Genomic DNA, 22,694 nt, shown 5'->3' with positions numbered 1-22,694 from the left:
TAAAAAAAGGAGTTATTTGTGCCAGACTCTGTATATTTTTTTTTTAATATTAAACATATTTGTCTTTTTTTTAAAGATTTCATTTATTTTTTAGAAAGAGGGGAAAGAAGGTAGAAAGAAAGGGAAACATCAGTGTGTGGTTGCCTCTCACGCAACCCCTACTGGGGACCTGACCTGCAACCCAGGCATGTGCCCTGACTGGGACTCAAACCAGCAACCCTTTGGTTTGCAGACCCACACTCAATCCAGAGCCACACCAGCCACATCTTTATTCTGGGGAGGAGGAATCCTCCTCTTCTTCCTCGTCTTCATCGCTGAATGAGCAGGGGATTCTCACCTTGGCACTCGGTGAGAGGCTGCAGTCCTGGACGGGTGACTATTTGGGGCAGGGAACTCTAGCTTAGGCCACTTCTGCATCCAAGAAGAACCCCTGGCTTATACTTGATTGTGACAAGGTGGCACCAGTGGTTAGGTCTAAATTTGAAACTGATAGGGTAGAGGTCAAAAGTGGGGTCTGATTTAACCAAGGTCCTGTGGAGATACCTGTGATACAACCTGCTAAAGCCTTTGGCACCAGTGATACAGCAAGTTTCAGATCCTCCGGGGAGTGTTTGCCCAGCTCTAGGCCAAGGATATTCCCATCCGCTTCAGTATTTCTCAGTCATCGTGGATCTCAAAGGTGTAAAAATTGAAGTTACTCAAACTTGTCACTGGAGATGCTGCAGTTTATGACTGTTTTCCCGCTTGTGTTGACAATTATAAATGGCAGCTGAATAACAGAGTTTAGAGCTGGAGGGCCCTGGTTCTGCAGCTCATTTTGCCAATTTCTCTGTAGCAGGTTTTTAAAAGCGATTTGCTGCAGCTCTTGCAGCTGGCCCGCTGCCGCTTTACCCGTTCTGTCCACCTCTGCTTCTTTCTCCGTTTTTACACTCCTGAGCAGAACTGGCAGGCCAATCCACTTGATTTCTTTTTCTTTTGAAATTATGTTCATTGCCATTTGCACATTTAAAACATCACAAACTCTTTGCCTAATGTTTTTCTGGTCATAAGCCAAATCGCCTGCCAAATGATTGTATGAATTGGTGAACTCTGATACCAGCTCATCAGCTACATTATATGATGTTGTACCTTTCTGAAATTCCTTTCACCAAAAAATGTCTCACGTCTTTTCCATTTTTATCTGTTTTTGCTTTACTTTCTGAAAAATCAGAGCCTATAAATTCTCTGGCCCATTTTCTATCACCTGGACCCAGCCAGTAGCTTCTGCTGTGTGTGTCTGAGTAACCACCGCTGGTACAGGGGTGTATGGACTCCCAGTCAGAGCACTTCCTGAACTGGTTAGTCTGTGCTGTGCTCGTAATCATTTGGGGTCCAACCTTCACATTTACTGGTCCTAAGGTTCTTACTGTTGGTGAGATGGAAATGCAACAAATGAAATGTTATCTCAGAGAGACTGAAGGTTCAGGTTCAAATCACCACAAAAGAGTATTGCCTTAAAGTGGGCCACAATCTTTTTGCTGATCAAGGGTCTTGCCTTTGATGTGCAAAAACCCAACATCTTGTTGGGCTGAGACTCTGATCTACATAAATCCTCTTAATTCTGCATTTGTGGAACTCAAACCAGTATTTTGTTTGCCAGCATATCAAACTGTATTTTATTTAAAATCCCATTTTAAAAAAGCCATTAAAAAAGCAAAAATAAGAAAACTCTGTTTTCAATTATTTTTTTAAAAAACCCTTAATGTCTCTATTCTATGCCTCAATTTCTTCATCTCTGCTTGATTGCAGAGGACCAGGTGGCTACACAGGGCTGTTCTTACAAGCCTGGTGCACCCTTGCTGGCGGCAGCGCAGGCCCTGCAGACTCACAGTCGGGGCAGGGGTGGGAGATCCACGGCCTGTCCAGTCAATGACTTGGAGTTCAGGGCCGCAGGACGCCAACTGCACACACACCCTCAAGCCCGTCCAGAGAGGAGGCGTCAGGGCGCGCCCTGCATGTGAAGCAGTGGCAGCAGCTGCAGGCAAAATCACTGGCAGCCTCATCCGGCCCAGCCTCTATTATGTTATTTAAATATATAATACATATAGCCATATGTATGGTGAATATTTATTGAGTACTTCCTATTCCCCAGTCATTATTCTAAATATTTCACACATATTAACTCATTTAATCTTCACAATAGCCCTACGATTAACCCCATTTTACAATGAACAAGCTAAAGCAGTTAAATGGCACGCTCAGTTCAGGGTCATATATCAAGTGGTTGAACTGGAGTGCAAACCTAAGTCATTATACCAGTCTATACTTTTAAACACTACATTAGACTCCGTCTGCTGCCTTTACTCCGATGTGCCAGACACATTGTTTTGCACACAGTAGGGTGACAACAAACTTTTTTAATATATATATATTTATATATATACATACACATACAGTCACATTCCCGTGTGGCAGATACTCATTCTTCGACTGGGAGAACGCCCCCAGGCCCCAGGCTCCCGGAGACCCTCCAGAGACCGCCTAGGCCTGGCGGTCTTCACAGATGACACCCAGTGGGGGCACTTCAATTAAACAAGTGGGAGGGGGCAGGGTGCACCTCGAGGTGGGTCCTGTCTGGGGCCTCACGCAGGCCCAGAGCTCTGCTGCATCCTCTTCATCAGCTCCTCATCCTGCATAGACAACTCTGTCAACTTTTTGCCCATCCGCTCATGGATGTCCAGGTACTTGGAGACACACCGGTCCAGGCACACAGACTCGCCCTTGGACAGTTCTGCTTCCTTGTAGTGAGGAGGCACGCATTTCCGGTGGCAGGCACTTGTCATTCTGGGGGGAAGGAAGGGTAAGATCAGGTCAGCAGCACCTGGTGGCACACCAGGAACTCTCAACCATTCCTGACCTGCTATACTGATTTCACCTCCAGGCAGGCAGTGTAAATCCTCAGTTTGCACTTCAACTATCTTGGAAGGTCCTTGACAATAGGAACCTTGTCTGAGCCCACGTTTGTAATTAATTAAATAGAAATCATTAGTTCAGTACTGGCTATGTTCAGGCATCACACCAAGTAATTGACATGATTCCTATGATAACCCTATGAGTTAGGCATGATCGTCATCCCCATTTTACAGATAAGGAAAATGAGGCACAGGGAGCCTCAGGGCCACAGAGTGGAGTTATAAACCCAAGTAGTCTGACTTCACAGCCTACATTTAAAAATTATTCTAATATATAGCTTCCAACATAAACCAACCAATCAGGAGAGGATACCACAGAGCTTAAGACAATAAAAATAGTAGACATTTGTTGACTGCTTACTATGTATTGGGCTTGATGTTAAGAGCTTGCCATATATTTTAACATTTAGTACTTATAATGTCTCTAGAGGTGGGCAGTATTACCTCCATTTGATAGATGGGGAAACCACTGGTCAAACAGTCCAAGTAACTTACCCAATGCCATACTAATGGTGATTGCTGGAGCTATGAATTGTACTCAGATTTGCCAAAGTACTGGACCTGACATTGCTACTGACCAGTTGTGGACACTGAGAACATTATTTAACCTCTGGAAGCCTCACTGTCCTCACAATAAAATTAACCCGGTGGATTATTTTGGACATTAAAAAAGATAATGCATGTTAAATGCTTAGCAAGCACCTGAGGCAAAGTTAAGTATCTAAGAAATGTTAAATAAGTGGGATAGGTACTATTTGTCAAAAGACAAATGCTCAACTGTTCTTGGAACCCAACCAAACCCTGGATTGAAGCTTCTCTCCTGTTCCGCTCCTTCATCACCAATTCCATCCCAACCTAAACGCTCAACTCCTTCTAGTGACCCCATACTCAGTCTGCATTAGCCTTTAACCATGAGGGTTGTGATATTGGTGGGTGTGTGTGCAGGAGGAAGGTAAGCACCAGGCTCAGACTCCGCTAAGTTGGGCAAAGCATTTTTCATAAGTCATGCACCTTTACCCTAAGAAGGAGTGATCTAGGATCATTCCCTACGGCAAGGGAGCGTAGAATTGGCTCTTACCTGTTGTACATATCAGCCATCATTTCTACCTCCAGCTCCGCTGCCAGCTGCTGGGCCCTGAGCGGATCCATCTCAGCCCTGCACCGTGGAGATCTTTCGATCTCCTAGTCCTGGAAGCAGATATCACCGTCACTTCTCCCACGTTCACTTATCACCCACCTCTCCCGTTCACTTTCCCAACCCAAGGGTTCAAGACTGCAGAGGCATCACTGGGCATCAGACCGACAGAGGCCACTGACCTGAGTTCAACCACCTCATTTCACAGATGTGGAAACTCTGGTCCAGAAGGGGACCACTGCCCAAGGTCACACAGCACGTCAAGAGTGGGACTGGAAACCGAGCCCCGGGGCGCTGACGCCTAGTGTCTCTTTGTTTTTAGGACAAAGGTCACCTTTGTCCAAAATTTCGAGAGACCGGAAGGGAACCCTCTAAACCGCGGGACTGCACCTCCGGGTCCCTGGGATTCGATCACATGAGAAATTAACGGGGCCGGACCCCCGCCCAGGTGCTGCACCTCTGAAATGACGTTGCCAACAGCAGAGTCACAATGAAGTCGGAGGTAACTCACCACGGCCCGGAGCCGGTGACAATGCCCCCGGTGCCCCCAACTTCGGGCAAGCGCTAGAAACTTACCCTGAACACAGGTAGGTATAGGAGGAAGCACGTGGGTCACTTCCGGGAGGAAGTCCCGCCTCCTCCCACGAGGCGGCGCTGGGAAATCGGCTACCATAGAGAGGGAGCTGCGGGCCCTAGCTGAAGGAGAAAGTGATTTGCAAATGCTAGAGAGGACGTCCAAATATCATAGAGACTTGGGCGGAGTGCAGAGTGCCTGCAGCCTGGACGTCGACTCTCTGGAGTGGTCATGGGGAGGTTTGACTTGAGTGGCTCTTTAGGAGGCTGGACTACTGAGCTCAGGGAACCTCGCCTCCGCCCCCCGAGAGCTGATGTCTCAGCACAAATCAGGCGTGCAGGAGGAAGGACTTCCCTAAACACCAGTTCTCAATGCGTGCTGCATGTTAAGGTCACCTGGGACGCTTTTAAAAATCGCGATGCCCAGGTCTCCCCTCGTACCAATTAAACCACAATATCTGTGAGTAGAACGCAGATATCAGTAAACTTTTAAATTCCCCAGGTGAATTAGATGTACATTAATGTGCATTAGATGATATTAAGAAATTACTGTAATGTTGAGGGTGTGAAAATGGCACCGTGGGAAAAAGACTGCTAGAGATGAAAAGAGATGGAGAGAATCTGGCTAAGTTAGTAAAAGTTAAATCCTCATGATAGGCATATGGAATTTCAATATACTGTGCTCTCCACTTTTCTGTATGTTTTAAATATGCCATAATAAAAGTTTAAAAATTAAAAACATAAGAACGGTGATTTTTTATAACGATTTTATTTATTCTTAGAGGAGAAGGGAGGGAGAAAGAGAGGGAGAAAAACATCAGTCAGTGTGTGGCCTCTCGCACAGGGCCCCACCCGCGAGGGGGAGGGTGGCGGGGGCGGGGGCGGGGGCAGGGACTGGCCTGCAACCCAGGCACGTGCCCTGACAGGGGCAGAACAAGCGACCTTTCCCTTTGCCCCACGATGCCCAACCAACTGAGCCAAACTAGTCAGGACAAAAACAATGATTTTACTGAGCATCTGCCATGGACCAGGTGCTTTAAGTACATTATTTATTTTGTTTGTTTTTCTTTGTAATGATCTTTAAAACGTTTCATTTTGACATAATTATAGGTTTACAAGAAGTGTCATAAATAGTTCATAAATTCCTTTGTGCAACCAAGTTTGGGAACCAGAGCCCCAAACTGTGTGCCTATAGGTCTCCAGGCTTTCCCTGGGGCTACAAAGGGAAAGGGAAGCATGATTCCTGCTCACAGAAAGACGAGACATGTGTACTTACGTTTTATTCAACTTCTGTTAGATGTACTGGGCCATGAAGAGATGAATAAAAGCAATTTTGAGCTAATCTAGTGCGTTTAGTCACAGGAGAAGGAGGGTAAACTCTTTATTTTCCAAGACTTAATCCCCCCGCCAAAAAACAACAAAAAAAACCCACTTCAATTCCTTGATTTTTCAATGGATTTCCCCATAAATGAAATTTAGAAGATATGAATTAATGATGCATGGGTACACCCCTTGTTGGAGAAGGGGGCTGGACACTATATGGCTGGTCACCAGGTGCCTCCCTAATTGTCCAAGGAAGTCCAGATTTTCAACTCTGGGCCTCACTACTGCTCTAAGGACTCATCTTTGCTAAACCTTGTGCCCTGATATTTTAAAATTGAAGTATAACATTCATACAGTAAAGTGTGTAAAATATACAAATCTTAAGCTTATTTTTAAAATATATATTCATTCCTGTAACCACCATTCAGATCAAGATACAAAATACATCTAGCACCCTAAAAAGTTTTTTCATGTTCCTTCCCAGTCAATAACATGTCTCCTGCAGTTAAATCACTATTCTGAATTCTATCTCCGTTTTGCCTACCATTGAACTTCATGAGTTATACATTATTTTATACATTATTTTCTGTTTTGTGAGCTGACTTCTTTAGCTCACTGTAGCGTCTGTAGATTACATCATATTGTGTGTATGTTATTCATTCTTTTTATTACTGTCTAGCATTTGATTGTATGAATAAGCCACAATTTATTTATTCATTCTTCTGTTGATGGACTTTGAGGTTGTTTCCAATTTTTGGCTATTATCAGTAATGCTGCTATGAATATTATTGTCCATATGTTGCCCTAGTTTTTGCTTTTGAAGATATAGTCAACATACTATGAAATATTAAGAAATTGTATGGAAAAAGATGATGAGTTCTTAGAAGATTGGGTTTTTGTCAGGTGTAATGAAAGGTCAAATATTGTATGAGTCCACTTAAATAACAGTCTCAAAACGACAAAATTATAGAAATGGAGAAGACACTAATGGTTGCCCAGGGTTCAAGCTGATGCACGGGGTGGGGGAAGGGAGGTGTGCCTATAAAGGCTCATCACAAAGGAGATCTTTGTGGTGATGGAATGTTCCTGTGTCCTGATGGTGGAGGTGGTTACGCAGATCTATACGTGTCACAGAACTATGCACACCATTGTGCCAACGTCAGTTTCCTGGCTTTGATACTGCATATAGTTACATAAGAGTTAACCTTTAGAGGAAGTTAGGAAGAGGGTACACAAGGACCTCTCTGTACTATTCATGCAACTTCCTGCAAACCATATTATTTCAAAATAAAGTTCTTCAAAATCATTTCAAAAAAGATAATATAATTAGAGCGTCTAGTCCATGGCAGATGCTCATTCAAAAGAAATCATTGTATTTTTTTTATTTTTAGACTGTTATTATGGCAACTTTAAAACATACAGAAAGGTGGAGAATGGAAAATATTGAACTTCCATATACCCATCACCAGGATTTAACAATTGTTAACATTTAACCATATTTTCCTCATCTATTTTTTATCTCTGACAGAAAATCTTTTCTCCATAGTGCCATTTTCATGGCCTCAAAATTATAGTAATTTCTTAATGTCAACTAATGCATATATTCTATTTCTCCTAATTTCTCAAAAATGCCTTTTTATAGTGGCAAAAAACACTTAATGTGAGATCTACCCTCTTAACAAATTTTTAAGTGCACAATTCAGTATTGTTAGCTATATACACAATGTTGTACAGATCTGATCTAGACTTATTCATCTTGAATAACTGAAACTTTATACCTGTTGACCAGCAATTCCACATTTTCCCCTCCCCCCAGTACTGGGGAAATCATTTTTTTTTTAATTTTTATGAATTTATTTGAGCCAAATTGACAGCAATTGCCAGGCAGCAAAACCTCAATGGATTGAGAAAATGTTCCAGAAAATTCCAGTTCTGCATCTTATTTTATACATTCCAATCAAAAGAGGAGGCATAAGGGGGTTACATGAAATCCATTAGTGATAGATTAAGGAGTCAGTGAAAAAGCAAAATGGGGAAAACCTTTAAGATTGGGTAAAAAGTAGAATGATAAACACATACTTCTTTTACATAGGTAGGTACAAGATAGCGAACAGTTAGCAATTAACACTGTAACAATAACAATGAGGGTAATTGTGGTCTCCGCTCTGGTGTGGGTTGGTGTGCCACAGGGGTTTGGAAAAAGGGAAGTTGTTGATGGGAGAGACCTCGTTCTTTTTGCATGTAAAGAATGACATGTCAGCAAATCGTCCTTCAGAAGAAAACAGAGTTTGGCTAGACCTCTCACGGTTTCCAGCACCATCCTCTGTGTTACCGTGATTTCCAGTTCTTAACCCAAACCCACATGGCACCTTCTCATGGCCCACTAGCAAGAATCCTTTCTCCACTTTCCCGCGTGGTCTTCACATTGTTCCCCCGTGGCAAGGAGCGAACCGTCTCCAAGCTCTCACGCATGTGCGCTGTAACCAGGGGAGCTGCCTTGCATGGCTGCTACATCTTGTCTTCCTGCTTCCTAAAATGGTGTAGTCAAGAGCTTCAGGTCCAAACCCCGGCGTGAATCCTCCCCCCCACAACCCCACCTCTGACCCCTTCAGCAGGCGCTGCTACTGGGGGAGCTGCTTGCCCAGTTACCCATTGTTCTTGTTGATGAAGATGTTATTACTATTATCTACTATGAGACTGCATCTTTCCCTTCCTACACTTTTACAGTTGAGGATTTGAGGACCCAAATGCAGGAATCTCAAGGGGTCCCTGTTAAGTTTTATCTTGTAAAAGACTGTTTACATAGCCCCAGCCTTCCCAGGTCTCTGGAATCCAGATATGTCATCGAAAGCTGCTGAGCTCTGTCAGCACCACGCTGAAGCTCTGGCCCCTCACTCTGTCCTGTGGCCTACCCCAGCCTCCCAAAGGCCAGCTGAGTATTTGTTACTCACCATGATCAGCATTGTCCTCTTGGATGGGACCTCAGCCTCGAGGAAGGGATGCAGGGTTGTCACCCAGGGGCCCTGACCAGTCCTGAGAGGTGTGGAGAGAGTACGAAGACAGTGTAGTTGAACTCCCTTGAGATGAGCAGGAGATAAGAGAATAAGAACGTCAAGGGCTTGAATGGAATGGTCATTCTACAAGCTTGAAGAGAAAGCCAGCACAGTCTCGATCGCTGTCATCGCTATGACAATTCCTCACCACTTCTCACCCCCACAGCTGACAAGCTGGTCCAAGGCGCCAGCCTCCCTATTGCATTATGGAAGCACTGTCCTACAGCGCATCTGTGCTTCCCCTGCCAGCTGTTCTCAAAACAGCAGCCAGGGTGACCTTGTCAAAAACTACAGTTAGATCATGTCACTTCACAACTTTAACACTCCAATGGCTTCTAATTACAGAGTAAAAGACAAAGTCCTTACAAGGGCTCATAAGACACCATGTGATTCGGCCTCTGCACCAGCCATGCCGGCCTCCTTTCTGTTAATCAGACACACCAAGGACACTCGCAGCTTTCCACTTGCTCTTCCCTGGGCCTGGATTGCTGTCTCCCCCGATAGCTGTTGCCTCCCCCTCTTACTTCCTTCAGGTCTTTACTCCAATATCACGTTCCGCCTTCCTTTACCACTCTGAGTATATCACCCACCCTCCCCCCAAAAATCAAATACATCCTCATCATCTTCTCTGCTACATTTTCCCCCGTAGAACCTATCAGCATCTAATATAACGTGCCCTATTTATTGATTTGCTTACTGTCTCTCCCCACACTAAAATGCAAGCTCTACGATCAGGTTTTGCCTGTTGTTGTTGTTGTTGTTGTTGTTGTTGCATTCACTGCCGTATCCCCAGCACATACAAGGTGTTCAAAAACCAATTGATCAATAAATACACAAAATTGTCTAAGAGAAGTTTTAATGGGTGATACAATGATCTTATATTTTGCTGTTTTCAATTCCTAATGACAGCAGGGCAGGAAGAGAAATTAGTTTTAATTTTAAAAAAAGGACAGCAGGCCAGAGATCCATGAAAAAGCTCACCAACTCGGGCAGATAAACTCTGACAGGAGAAGGAGACATCTGAATACCAGAGGCAGCCAGCAACTGCCAGCATTGAACTGTTCAACCACCGGTGCCCAAACCTCGCTCTCAGATCATCCCAAGCATAGCGCCCCCAGTTCCAATTTCATATTTCTATGAAAGTTAACTCATGTGTTCAATATATATTTATTGAGCAGCTCATATAAACAAGGCAATCTGCTAGTTCCTGGGCAGATAGTCACGAGCAGAGGACATAAAGTCCCTGCCTCATGAAGCTTAGAGTCTAGTGAGAGAGTCAGATAATGAGGTAATTTTGGATCCCAATAAACAGAAGAAAGTAAAACAGGCTGAAATGATGGCGCGGAACTGAAGGTCACAGAGGCCTCTCTGTGGAAATGAAATTTGAGCTGAGAGCAAAACAATGCGAAGGAGCTGGTCTTGCAAAAAGCAAAAGCAAAAAGGTTACAGTCCTGAGAGTGAGTGTGGCGGAGAATCAATTTAAGGAACAGGAAGGAGGCCAGTGTGGCTGACGTGGTGGGCACCAGGGGCTAAGGCTGAAAGAGTCATAAGCTTCCTCAGTTGTGGGGGTGGGTGTCCCCTGCACACATTCCCCCCAAAAGTAGGGTCTTTCTTACTTACATCACAAGACACACGTAGAGAAGGTAGAGATGTGTTTGGTTTATCTGAGCAAAATCTCAGTTCAGTACAAAAATGTGTACACAGCCTACTTCACTCAAAAGTACCAGTCACTTCACCCAAAATAGGACTCAGCTTTGTACTTTCTAGACTCTAAGTCCGGTGATCTGTCATCTTGGCCCATCAGTCTCCTCTTTGCCCCTCCCCCTCCAAATCCCTCTGTCCAGTGTGAGCCCGGACGCATCCTCCCCGAGTACCGTAGGCAGCTGTCCCACTCTCTCTCCCTCCTTAGCCCACCCTTCAGCAGCTGCTTCTGTCTGAGGAAGAGTAAGAGGGACTATTTAAAGAAACAAAGGGGGCGGGGCAAAGGAGGCCTAGGCTGGGCTCTGGATGAACACGGGAGGCCAGGGGGCTGGTGACCATCCAAATGGGCCTGCAGATGGTTTTCCTGGTTACCAGGGCCAGGCAAGTACATTGGGAAGCAAGATGACCACAGGATGCATACTACTGGGGTCAGGGTGGGAGGGACGTGCTGTGATTGAAAGGTGCCACCTGTCAGATCTCCATGGGAAACCTGAGCCTCCCAGGCCAGAGGAAAGTGTTGTACCAACAGGGCAGTAAACAATGCTCTGCAGAGGCCCAAGGCTCTTGAAATGGGGGTGGGGTGGAAGGAGAGGGGAAGGTGGAGGGGGGGCAGGGACAGGACTGCTGGGGGCTAGAGGCCTCTGGTTGCCCAGGAGCGAGGCCACTCAGCTAGAAGAAGGAGACAGCTCTCAACCCCCCCGGGCAGAGGCCCCACAGGTAAGAGAAGCCCTGAGCCCCTGTCTAAGGGCCTCCCTCCTTCTGTCAACCCCTCTCCCACCTTCCAAGTGTGGGGATCTCCCTCCAAGCAGGGCCCCAAGATGGAGAAATCCAGGCTTCTTTCTAATTTTCACCACCTCTGTGTCAACTCTCTTTAGACACTAGAGCTCAGGGACTCAGCCTCTGGGGTGCTGGGCAACCTGCCATCGCCTGCAGACAAGCCTGCAGATGGCCATCCGTGCGAGGGACCCAATGGGGCAGAGAGGCTCACCAGTTCAGTAGGGTGGGGAGCAGACTCTCTAAGCAGCTAAGTGGCCTCTCAAAAGGCGGGTCCCTGGCCAGGATGGAGGGCAGTAGAAGCCTCAGGACCACTGGAAAGCAGATAGGGTGACTGTGGGTCTGGAGGTATCAGCAGACACATCAAATGTCGTCTACACAAGTTGGGGCTTGGAACTTGGGCTCCTGGGAGGAGAGACGAGCTGTCTGCAGTGCTGCTTCAGACACAAAACTGAGGTGGTATGGAGGCTTCGGGGGGAGGAAGAAGGGAGCTAAGTGAAAGGGAAGGAAGGAAAGAGAGAGGGCTGAACTTCTCAGCCATGTCTGACTGTCCTCCCCCACTGGGGCCCCTTCATGTGGGCTGGAGCCTTTCAAAGGACACTGGCTGAGGACCAGGTGGGAGCAGCATCCGTGACACAGGCTCCGGGCTGGTTGTCAGGAGACTTGGGTTCTACGTACAGTTTGGACATTTCGTTGTCCTATGAGTACAGACAAGGGACTTCAAGTTCCTCAGCTTCAAGTTTTTAATGAGTCCAGTGGAGCCAATCACACGTGTCCCCAAGGGTTAATGAGTGGGGAACAAGCAAGTGAGGTACAGGAGGCATTGTGTGAGCTGTGAGCCACTCTGGAGATGTTGATGCTGTTGGGGGCGGGGGGCGTTATCTTGGTTTCTGAACATTCTGAGTTTCTTCACTCCTTACCTATTTACGACATGCCTGGAGGGTGGAAAGCTGAGGTGATGGACATGCAGCACGGCCGAGGGGTGTGTGTGTGTTTGTGTGTGTACACCTGTCTTTCCCCTCCGCCGCCCTAAGTGTGTAGATGTAGACAGAGGGAAAATGGTTGCAGCACTTTGCTATGTCTTAGCCAATTACTACCACACTTTGAGGTATAAAAAGGGCTTGTTATCAGCTTACCGGCATTCAGTTCTCTTTGCCTTGTCTCACCAACTAAAAGCCCTCATGGCCAGATCAGGGCTGTAGTCTGGCTGAGGCCAACCTACAACGTACGAGCTGATGTGTTCTGAGCACGCCAGGCGGGCCTCAAACTACTTCCTGCGCAGTGGCTTCCTTAACCGTCCACCATCCCTACGCGGTGAGACCTATTTTTACCTCCAAAAATCAAAACACCAGGAAGGCAGGTAGCTTGCTCAAGGTCACACAATTAGTAAAGAGTGGGGCTGAGATCCCATCCTCGGAAGCCTCCTGAATCAATGACTTTCACCACTACTCCACACCACCTTCCAAACAAGAGGGCAGGGCAGGAAGGGATGTGCGGGTCATTCAGGCCAGCCTTGGCCATGTTTTCTTCAGCTAAACATGGCATTGCTCAGGGGAGTGGCAGTGGCTCCTAAGGAAAAACAACAACAAAAAAAAATAAAAAAGGAAAAGAAAAGAAAAAGAAAAAAGAAAGCAAGGGAAAAAAAAACAGAGTCAAAGAGGTTTGGGAAAAACCGAGTTAAATAAGGCTAAGCAAAGTTAAGGTTTCTTTACTATGGTGTATCTAAGTGCTAATGAAATTGTATATTTCTTTTTTATTTGTTTATTTTTAGAGAGAGGGGAAGAAAGGGAGAAAGAGAGGGAGAGAATCATCTGTGAGAGAGAAACATTGATCAGTGGCTTCTTGCATGCACCCTGAATCCAAGAGCACCGAATCCAGGGACTCTGGAACCCTGGTCTAGGGGCAGTGAGACCCAGAAACAGCGCCCTGGTCCAGGGACCAAACCCACAGCCCAGGCACATGCCCTGACTGTGGGTCGAACCAGAGACCTTTCACTCTGCGGGATGACGCCCAACTAATTGAGCCACACCGGTCAGGGCTGAAGTTGTATATTTCTAAAAGGACAAAGAGTAGGTTCTTTTTAGAACAACCTTATCCAGAGAATAAATCCACCCCCAAGCCCCTATTAATGTCTTAAGAGACCCTAATTTTCCACAGAACACAGTTTGGAAAACCTGATCTAAGCCAACCCTGTCATTCTTGGTGGAAACTGAGGCCCAGAGAGGCAAAGGGACTTGCTCAGGTCTCAGAGTAAGTGGCTAGGAGATGGGGGTCAAGGCCAGCTTCATGAGCATCCCATGTCCCTGCACATTTGTCCCCTCTAACTCCAAAACATGCTGGAGCCGCTGAACCCTGCAGGCGCTCTGGCGGGAGAGGCGGAACTGGAGGACAGTGTAAACACCTTTGCACATTCCAGCTGCTTCCTAGGGAGCAGTGAGGGCGCCGACTCCAGGGACCCCGGGACCCTGGTCTGGGGGCAGTAAGACCCAGGAACGGAGCCCTGGCCCTTTTCTGCCTGTCTTCCCGCCTCGGTCCCAATTACCCAGGTGCCCTGGGTACTATCACCCAGAACGATGGTCCTGTGAAGGGCAGGCGGTATTTTTAGCCAGTGACAGGGGTGTCTACTTTTCTTGCTGCCTGAGTCATGCCCTGAACACTATTTGGGGACTGTTTTCTTTGTAAACAGACCCCCAAGAAGGGCAGGGAGATGAAGGAGCTGGCCCAGCATCCCCCATCCACCTGTTATTATAGATCCCAGAGTATATACAGTATTTGAATAGGAAACCTCAAATTAAAGCATCATGATTTCTCTCTCCTCACCAGCCCCAGGCAGCTGGAGGATCAGATTTCCCTGCTGAGGTTAGAGAGAGTAGCTTCTACTCTTCACCAAAGGAAACCCTTCCACGCGCCTGGGCGCACTTTTTTGAGAACCGGGGGTGGGCAGAGGTGGTGGAGGCCCAGAGACCGGCTGGCCCAGGGGTTCCCAAATCTCAGGTAATCTTACTCTGCCTCTATGATGTAGCGACCTCTGTGCCACCTGCATTCTGCTTTCCTGAATGTCTTCCTCTGAATTAACTTACTTTTCAATAAATTGTTTTAAAAGTTATATCACTGCTAGAGATGGAAACTGGGGAGACAAAACAGTATTATGAAATTCTGCCCAGCTGCTCCTGCCTGCTGTGGGCTCTGCACCCGAGGCTAGCCATCTCCACCGTGGTCCAGAACGCTAGCACGGAGTCGTAACCCCCGCACGGCTTAATCAAAAAGAGGCCAAAATCCCTGAAAAGATATTGTGTGGCCTGACAGTCTTTAAAGCCCAAGCCACAACCTGCAGAGGGCGGGCAGGTGAACCCCGCCCAGCATCGAGTCTGTGAGGCCCACACCCCGCCTCCTCCAGGGAACTGGCACCCGGCCCCTTCCTCACACCCCGAGGCAGTGGATGCTCAGGCCACATGTCCAAGTAGGAAGGACCCAGAACTGAACCCCAGGCCTCCAGACCCTGGGCCTGCGCCGAGGGTGGGCCTTCACCGCCTGCAGGAGGGGACGTAACCAGGCCTGCTTGTTTTCTCTCCCCAGAGATGGAGCAGAAGGAAGGGGAGCCCTCTGAGGATGGGACCACTGTCTCCCCAGCCGCAGGGCCCCCGGGGACGCCCGGGGATGAAGCCTCCGCAGAGGTGGAGGCCAAAGGCACGACAGAGAGCACCGTCACAGAGGGGCCTCCGGCTGCGGCAGGAAGGCAGGAGGGAGCCCCAGCAGAGGATGGTGTTGCAGCGGAACTCCAGGGGGAAGCCAATGGGTTAGATGAGGTCAAGGTGGAGTCCAACCTGGAGGCTGGACTTCCAAAGGAGGGCGGTGGGAAGGAAGAGACCAAAGAGGCTCCTCAGGAGATGACGGATGGGAGAGAAGAGACCAAATCTGAACCCAGGGAGGCTGAGGGAAAAGAGGAGACAGCAGTGGCCTCTGAGAAGCAGAAGGCTGAGGAGAAAGCAGCCAAGCCCGAATCCAGGGAGAAAGAGCACGTGGAGGATGAGGCCGCGGCTGAGCTGAAGCAGGCCGCCGGGGCGCAGGAGGCCGCGACAGCCTCTCAGGAGGAGAGTGACAAGACGGGGGCACCTGAGGCTGAAGCCCGGGCGGGAGCCAGTGCCTCAGAGGCCCAGTCAGACTCTGAGGAGAAGGCTGCCCTGGGAGAGGAGGCCAAGGCTGCAGCACAGGAGGGTGACATGAAGGAAGAGGCGGTGAGTGAGGCAGAGGAGGGGAGGGAGGGGGCCCCATCAATGTTCTGCAGTTTCCTGCTCCCCAGGGAGGCAAGGCCCCTCTGCTTTATTCCCTGGGAAAAGTCCAGTCTTCCTCCCACAGATATCAAGAGCCTGGGGTGGGGGGTGCTGCACCCTGTCCCAGGCTGCCTTCCAGATCTTTCTGGAGCCCTCCTCACAAAGCCTTGGGCAGGCGCTGTGTGACCGCGAGCTGAGAGCCTGTCGGTTCCAGGACTCAGGTGGTCCCGAAGAAGAGCAGGACCAGGGTGTGGACGGAGAGTCAGAGGAAGGGGCAGGGGTGCCTCCCAGCTCCCCTGAGGAGTGGCCCGAGAGCCCCACGGAGGAGGGTCAAGGCCTCAGCCCAGGTGAGTGAGAGCCGGGAGCCGAGAGGCCGCTGCAGGGGCGCCCCTGCAGGGCACGCAGGGAGCAGCCACCGTAGCCCCCCACTTCTCTCCCTCTGCTCCTTTCCTGCAGATGGGCTGGGCCCAGACACTGCAGCTTCAGGAGAGACCAGCCCCTCAGCCAGGTAATGTCCAATCCTGGGGCCCCGGCTCCCACTCCCCCCAACACCTGCTCCCTTCAAAACCTACCCTCAGCTGGGCTTGGGCCTCCTCAGCATCTGACCTCACGAATCCCCGGATTCCTGGCATTCAGCCCTTCCCGAGGCAGAGCCCAGGAAACCGAAGGAGCCAGATCTTGGAGTCAAGGGAGCATGGCGCACCTGGTCCACCTCCCCTCCACCACTGGCCTGTGGGCGTCCCTGACGGCCTTACAGAGGCCCTCCCCTCACTGCTCAGCGTGTTCCCGCGGTGCCAGCACCACTCACAGAGCATGAGCGGAAAGCCTGAGTTGGGACAGCGACTCTGTCGCTCACCAGCTGTGTGACCTTGGCCATGTCGCTTCGCCTCCCCTCATCTGTGAAGTGGGTGCTGGTGCCTGCAGCTCCCTCGCAGGACCATTGTGAGGCTGAGACAACGTGCTGCGTGTAGAGCACTTAGCGCAGTGCCTGGTGCCCCGCCGGGGCTGGATAAAACGAGAGCCTGATTCTTGCCACTGCCCAACTTCAGTCCTTGGAAGAACCTTCCTTTCTTTTGACCTGAGATGCACCTGTGTGTGACTTCCTTAGAGAAGGGTAACTGAATACGCACGGAGCGCTCAGGCGTTTATGTGACAGGCACAGTGGGGTGCTCTACGTTCCCCGTCGTACTCAAGCCTTAGAGCCATCTGGCCGGGTAGGTGTATTCCTGCCCCCATTTTACAGATGAGGAAGCTGAGGCTCAGAGACATAACATGACAGGTGCCAAGGTCACACAGCAAGTAAGAGGCAGAGCCAGGATTCAAACTCAGGTCAGACCTCAGGCTTGCCCTAGTTTTGCCCTCACATCCCTCCAGACCACACGCTCCCCAAGTTAGACTGAGCCTCGTTATTCCCTCCAGCCCCTCCCGGTGCTGGGCACAGAAGAGGTGCCTGCTGAGAGTGGGTGCCCTAACTGCGAAGCCTTCGGACTGCAGGGACCCCAACCTCCAGCCAGCCCCCACCCCCTCCCTGTGCCCTGTACTGGCTGGTCCCAGGCCCTCACTGGTCTCTGAACCTTTCCGTGTAGTGAGTCTTCACCCAACGAGGTGCCCCAGAGTCCCACGGAGCCCCCTCCCTCACAGGAGAAGAAGAAGGAGAAGGCCCCGGAACGCAGGGTGACAGCCCCTGCTCGGCCACGGGGGGTCCATGCACAGAACCGCAAAGCCATCGTGGACAAGTTTGGCGGGTAGGATGCAGGCACGGAGCCGGCTGGGCGAGGCTTTCCTGGGGACCGAGGGCCAACCAGAGGGAGGCCTCAGGGGGTGGGGTCGGGCCAGGCCCAGAGGGGAGAGCTGACACAGGGGCTAGGGCACCTCCCTGATGGGCCCCTCTATGGCCTCCCACCTCTCTGTCTGGCCTTCTCCATCCCTCCCCCCACAGGGCAGCTTCAGGCCCCACAGCCCTGTTCCGGAACACTAAGGCAGCCGGCGCAGCCATCGGTGGCGTCAAGAACATGCTCTTGGAGTGGTGCCGGGCCATGACGAGAAACTACGAGGTGGGCACGGGACGGGGACCCATCCTCAGGGCAGCAGTGCGGGGGAGTGGCTGCATGCTGCAAAGCTCAGAGGGTGGGAGGCTCAGGGGGCTGTGTCCGGGCCCCACAGCCGGAGGCTCACGGAGGCCACCCCTTCCCGCTGGCCTGCAGCATGTGGACATTCAGAATTTCTCATCAAGCTGGAGCAGCGGCATGGCCTTCTGCGCCCTCATCCACAAGTTCTTCCCAGATGCCTTTGACTACGCCGCGCTGGACCCCACAAAGCGCCGGCACAACTTCACCGTGGCCTTCTCCACTGCAGAGTAAGCCACAGCCAGGACGGCAGAGCCACGGGGGGCAGCGGGGGCGGGTTCAGGTCCCGAAGGTGAGGGCTGCACTCACAGGCGTCGCGGAATGCATGGCCACACATGGGTGTAGCCAACAGACAGTTTTTGATGGCCAGAAACTATTTCAGGACAAAGCAGTCGGCGAATTGGCAAAAGCCCGGCGTGTGCTTGGCTGATACTCCAGAGGGAGAGAGGTCATCACACACACATACCAAATATCGTGCTGGGGGATTAGGTGCCATGAAGACGATGCCAGCAGGGTGAGGGACAGAGAAGAGGAGGGTCAGCTCTGCTGTACTGGACAGAGGGGCGCGGAGATTTGGTGTCAGATTCTGACTCGGCCACTTGTTGGCTATGTGATCTTGGGCAGGCTTCTTTACCTGAGCCCCTACATTCTGATCTTTAAAATGGGTATGAGGTTTCCTCTTCTGCAAGGCTATTGTGAGAATTAAGTAAATAACTAAGTAAGGGCCCTAGAACAGCACCTAACGTGCAGAGAAAACTTCAAAAAAGTCTTAGCTGCTGTTCTTGTATTATAATGAACGGCATCACAACTGTTAAGAAAATGATAATTTGCTTTGGAACCTGGAGGAGGTTCTATGGCTGAGACTTGCAGAGCCAGGGGCCAGAGATGGCAGCGGGATGGAGAAATGGGTGGTCCTAGAAGGGCGGGGTGGGGGGGCGGTGTGAGGAACAGCATGGCTCAAGGAAGAGCCTGAGAGGCAAGGCATGGCTGCCAGGTCGGGGAGGCGGCGGTGCTCCCTCCACCAAAGCACTAAAGCCAGCCTCAGCCGGACGCCTCAGTCCCTACCCTCCAAGGCCTGAGACCCTTCTGCTGGCCTTAGGGGTCCCGAAGAGCTCATCCCGGGAGGGCCTGTTCCCTCCGGCCCCAGGGAGAGGCTTCTGAGCCACCTGGTGGAGCAAGGACTGTGTGGAGGGCGTGGACCGTGAGGGCAACTCTGGGGGCATTTCTAGAGCCCCAAACACAGAAGAAGTGACTGGGGATGTTAGCAGCTCCTTGGTCTGGGAGGGAGCCTCCTGATCCTGTCCAGGCCTGGCCACCAACTTGCAGGGAAGCCTGGGACAACCTTCCCTTCTCTGGGCCTGCCTGTCCCCATTGGCAAAATGAGAGGATTGGTTATTGATCTGTGCTTTTAAAGTGGGTGGGGTTTTCCCTCAGCAGATTCCTCAAAGTATGAAGTGAATTTACAATATATAAAACAGATTAAAGGGGGACCTTTTTAGGTTGGGGGCACTCCGGGAGCTTAGCGCCCCACCTCCCTTCCCAAGATGGTCCCTGAAGCATGTCTGTCGGGCTCCAGGGCACCAAGAGAGAGTGACATCTGAAAACCACCAGGTGATGTTCTGGAAGATCCCTTCCAGTTTCACATTTTCCTGCTGAGGGAAGGAGTGCGTGCCCTGGGGCGGGGGGCTCAGGAGCACCACTGTCCTGCTCTGGGCTCAGAAACACCTTTGACGATGATGACAAGCCACACGAATTGAGGGTGATGAGCGTTCTGCGAAGTGCTTCCCTTGGTTTATCCCATTTAATCCTCACAGCGACCCCAGGGTGTGGGCACAGGTAGAGCTGTTTCGTGACATCCGAGGGTTGGAGGGGCAGGCTGCGGCAGAACTGGGATCTGAAAGTGAGCCCCGAGTCAGGACGGAGAGCTCCAAGTGAACATCAGACGGGCGTGCGGCTCTGCCCTGACCAGGTGTCCCTGGCTGTGGGGCATGGGTCCTTGTCCTCCTCCGAGCCAGGCAGAGCCACAGGAAGGCAGGAGGGATAATCAGCAATGAGGACAGGCTGGCAGGAGGCATCAGGCAGCAGTGAAAAGCAGGGGACGTGGCGGGGACCGTGGGGGTGTAAGGTGGAGAATAGAGGCTGAGGTGCCGAGTTTGAATCCTGCCTCCTTGCTCCTTAGCTCTGTGGCCCGCAGCAGCTGACTTAGCCACCCTGATGGGTTAAGGTGAAGGTTAAGTGTGCCAAGTAAGGTTATCACCTCATTCTAGAATTCTCCTCTGGTTGCTGTGGTGTCCCAGGCTGACAGAAGGGAGCTGCCAGGGCTGACGCCCCTGTGGGCTAGATCGGCTGCGTTTCTGGAGGAGTCTGGCCCCCTCTCCTGTGTAGGGGTACAGGGCCCTCACCCAGAAGCCGAGGTCACTGCATCGGTTGCAGGCAACCTGTCCCATGCATCACAATCCTCCGGCCCGTGCTCCTCCCCCAGTACCCAGGCCAATCAGACTTGGGTTTCGGGCCAGTTGTCTCAGTCCCAAGAAACGATTTCCCCTGGGACCAGGTTTCTCCTATTGCCAGCGCCTGCCCGCAGCAGTTTGGCAGGCTGGGGTGGCTGAGGCCTGGCTTCAGGGCAAGGGTGCCAGAGGCGGCAGGCCGGCCTGGGGTTGAGTCCCAGCTATGTCACTCACTTTGACCTTGGGCAAATCACCAAAATGCTCTGAGTCTCCAGTTCCTCTTCTGCTGGTGGAGGATGGAGGGGAGGTGTAAATGAGACCATTGAAGGGGAAACGCTTGATAAAGCACCTGGCACAGGGCAGTGCGGCCCCAGCGGCGGAGAGCTCGGATTAACAGCCTTAGCAAAGCCAGCAGTGGCACGTTGCCCCCAAGAGCAGCTGGGAAATTAGAAAAAGAGGACTTGCTGCTAACCTCCATGCAGTTCCTCAAACACATCAAGCACGCCTGCCCCAGGGCCTTGGCACATGTTCTGCTGTCTGGAATCCTCTTCCCCCAGATATGTGCACAATTTACTCTCTCTTTAAGAGACCTCCTTCCCTGAGCACCCTTTTTAAAATACTGCTAACACAGGAATGTACCCTGCCTCCCTCCTCTGCCTTATTTTCCCCCATAGCACCTGTCACCATCTGACGGACCATCTATTTCATTACTGTCTGTGTTCTGCCACAAGAATGTCTATCACATCAGAGCAGGGAAGTCTGGTTTTCATTCAGTGCTGAGTTCCCACAGTAAATACACGGAGGCTGAATGAAGACGGAGATGTTGCAGCCATAAGCTAACACTCTGGTTAGGATTGCGGTTCTGTCCTTTCAACACTTCCTGAGGGGCCCGGCCTTCCAGAAGACAGACGCAAGAAGACCACGTGGGAGGGGTGGGTTAGGGTAGAGCTATAGACCAACAGGGCCCACGCCACGTGAGGCCACGGTGCAATGAGAACACGGGTTTTGGAATCAGACCAAGCCGAGTATAGGCTCTGACTCTGTCAGGGCCTCAGTTTCCTCATCTGTACAATGGGATAGTTGGCCCAGATGACCTCCCATCTCCAATACACACAGTGCGCCCTGATGGGGCTGTCCCCACCCCTTCCCCTCACTCCCGTGTTCTTCACCTTGGCTCTGCTCCTCACCCCACCCCACCTCTGGCTCTCAGGAAACTGGCCGACTGTGCGCAGCTGCTGGAGGTGGAAGACATGGTGCGGCTGGCAGTGCCCGACTCCAAGTGCGTCTACACCTACATCCAAGAGCTGTATCGCAGCCTCGTGCAGAAGGGACTGGTGAAGACCAAGAAGAAGTGAGGAGCTGACTGACCTTGTGAGCCAGGTGGCCAGGGTGCCCAGCTGACCAGCCACGGCCCTGAGGCTCCCTTCTGCTCCAGAGACAAGAGAGCCAGGCCCTGGGCAAAGGCAGGTGGCATCAGTCTTAACCGCATTAAAAGCACTTCTGTAAAATCCTGCCTGGCTCCCTCCCTAGCCCACCTACGAACCTCTCCCACTGGGATAACAAACCCCAGCTGCCAGGATTCCTCACCCGACACAATCTTTTCTACGGCATGAAAGGCATCTGGGAAAGGACAATGGCCAGGGTCCCACCACTGACCAGCTGTGTGACCTTGGGCCCGTGAGTTAACCTCTCTGAACCTGTTTACCATCTGATTGTGATAAAAGGAGTTCAAACCTCATGGAGGGGCCGTGAGGGTAAGATGAACTAATAAAATGAGCAAAAAGCCTTGCCTGGTGCCCGTCACAGACGCGTTCAACAAGTGGTGGCCAAAAGTAAAAACAAGTCTTATATTTTGAGCCATTGGTGGCACTTTCCCCAATTCTATTCCCTCTTTCCACACTCCTCCCAGATTAGAGAATCCCAGGGTAGGGGCTGGAGTAGGAGATGCTTTAGAAATCTCACCCGGACTTGACTCAAAGATACCCCACGTTTCTATCTCTTAAAAGCAGGTGGGCCTTAATGGGTGTGGCTCAGTTGGTTGGAGGTCATCCTGCAAAGTGAAAGGCCACCTGTTTGATTCCCAGTCAGGGCATATGCCTGGGTTGTGGGTTCAGTCCCCAGTCGGGGCACATACGAACGGCGACCGATCGATGCTTCTCTCCTTTTCTTTCTCCCTCCTTCTCCTCTGTCTGTAAATAAATAAATGCAGGTGGTTTTCCAGGAGCTCAGAACCACTGCACCCAGAAAGTTCTTCCCTTGGGTTTAGTTAATCCCTCCAACTCTGGCTACAATTGTGGCTTGTTTTTGTTTCTTCATTGCTCATTAGAGATGAACCACTGA

At 50.6% G+C, this 22,694-nt stretch overlaps 2 protein-coding genes and 1 pseudogene across 5 annotated transcripts; 1 reads left to right on the top strand and 2 right to left on the bottom strand.

Moving 5' to 3' along the window:
- Positions 1-268: 268 nt before the first annotated feature.
- On the bottom strand, positions 269-1,436 carry LOC129062690 (transcription factor Dp-2-like; annotated as a pseudogene).
- A 689-nt stretch (positions 1,437-2,125) lies between these two features.
- On the bottom strand, positions 2,126-4,717 carry TIMM10 (translocase of inner mitochondrial membrane 10). 4 transcript variants are annotated; one of them, XM_054563804.1, is made up of 3 exons: positions 4,663-4,717; positions 4,030-4,139; positions 2,126-2,823 (listed from the first exon to the last, which is right to left on the bottom strand). In XM_054563804.1, the coding sequence occupies exons 2-3, from the start codon at positions 4,098-4,100 to the stop codon at positions 2,622-2,624; spliced, it is 273 nt and encodes a 90-aa protein (XP_054419779.1). In that variant the 5' UTR covers positions 4,101-4,139; positions 4,663-4,717; the 3' UTR covers positions 2,126-2,621. The 4 variants fall into 4 exon arrangements, with proteins under 4 accessions (XP_054419779.1, XP_054419778.1, XP_054419780.1 ...); XM_054563803.1 differs by having other exon boundaries at positions 4,598-4,678; XM_054563805.1 differs by lacking the exon at positions 4,663-4,717 and adding an exon at positions 4,544-4,634.
- A 6,620-nt stretch (positions 4,718-11,337) lies between these two features.
- SMTNL1 (smoothelin like 1) lies at positions 11,338-22,134 on the top strand. Its single transcript, XM_054563609.1, has 8 exons — positions 11,338-11,453; positions 15,087-15,745; positions 15,996-16,128; positions 16,238-16,289; positions 17,368-17,526; positions 17,721-17,835; positions 17,986-18,137; positions 21,565-22,134. Exons 2-8 carry the CDS (start codon positions 15,089-15,091, stop codon positions 21,707-21,709), a joined length of 1,413 nt encoding a protein of 470 aa, XP_054419584.1. The 5' UTR covers positions 11,338-11,453; positions 15,087-15,088; the 3' UTR covers positions 21,710-22,134.
- Positions 22,135-22,694: the final 560 nt, after the last annotated feature.

This window comes from Pteronotus mesoamericanus, unplaced genomic scaffold (genome assembly GCF_021234165.1).
Source record: "Pteronotus mesoamericanus isolate MK-2021 breed Mesoamerican mustached bat unplaced genomic scaffold, CSHL_Meso_final scaffold_83, whole genome shotgun sequence".
Lineage (NCBI taxonomy): Eukaryota > Metazoa > Chordata > Mammalia > Chiroptera > Mormoopidae > Pteronotus > Pteronotus mesoamericanus.
Note: the sequence above shows the minus strand (reverse complement) of the source record. Positions and strands in the feature narration are given on the sequence as shown.

Excerpts from the sequence above, each read along its gene's own strand:
- TIMM10 (XM_054563804.1), bottom strand. The coding sequence starts at position 4,100 with ATGGATCCGCTCAGGGCCCAGCAGCTGGCAGCGGAGCTGGAGGTAGAA. Across the intron at positions 2,824-4,029 it reads ATGGCTGATATGTACAACAG|AATGACAAGTGCCTGCCACC; the intron begins GTAAGAGCCAAT and ends CCTTCCCCCCAG.
- SMTNL1 (XM_054563609.1), top strand. The coding sequence starts at position 15,089 with ATGGAGCAGAAGGAAGGGGAGCCCTCTGAGGATGGGACCACTGTCTCC. Across the intron at positions 16,129-16,237 it reads GGGTCAAGGCCTCAGCCCAG|ATGGGCTGGGCCCAGACACT; the intron begins GTGAGTGAGAGC and ends CCTTTCCTGCAG. Across the intron at positions 16,290-17,367 it reads GAGACCAGCCCCTCAGCCAG|TGAGTCTTCACCCAACGAGG; the intron begins GTAATGTCCAAT and ends CTTTCCGTGTAG.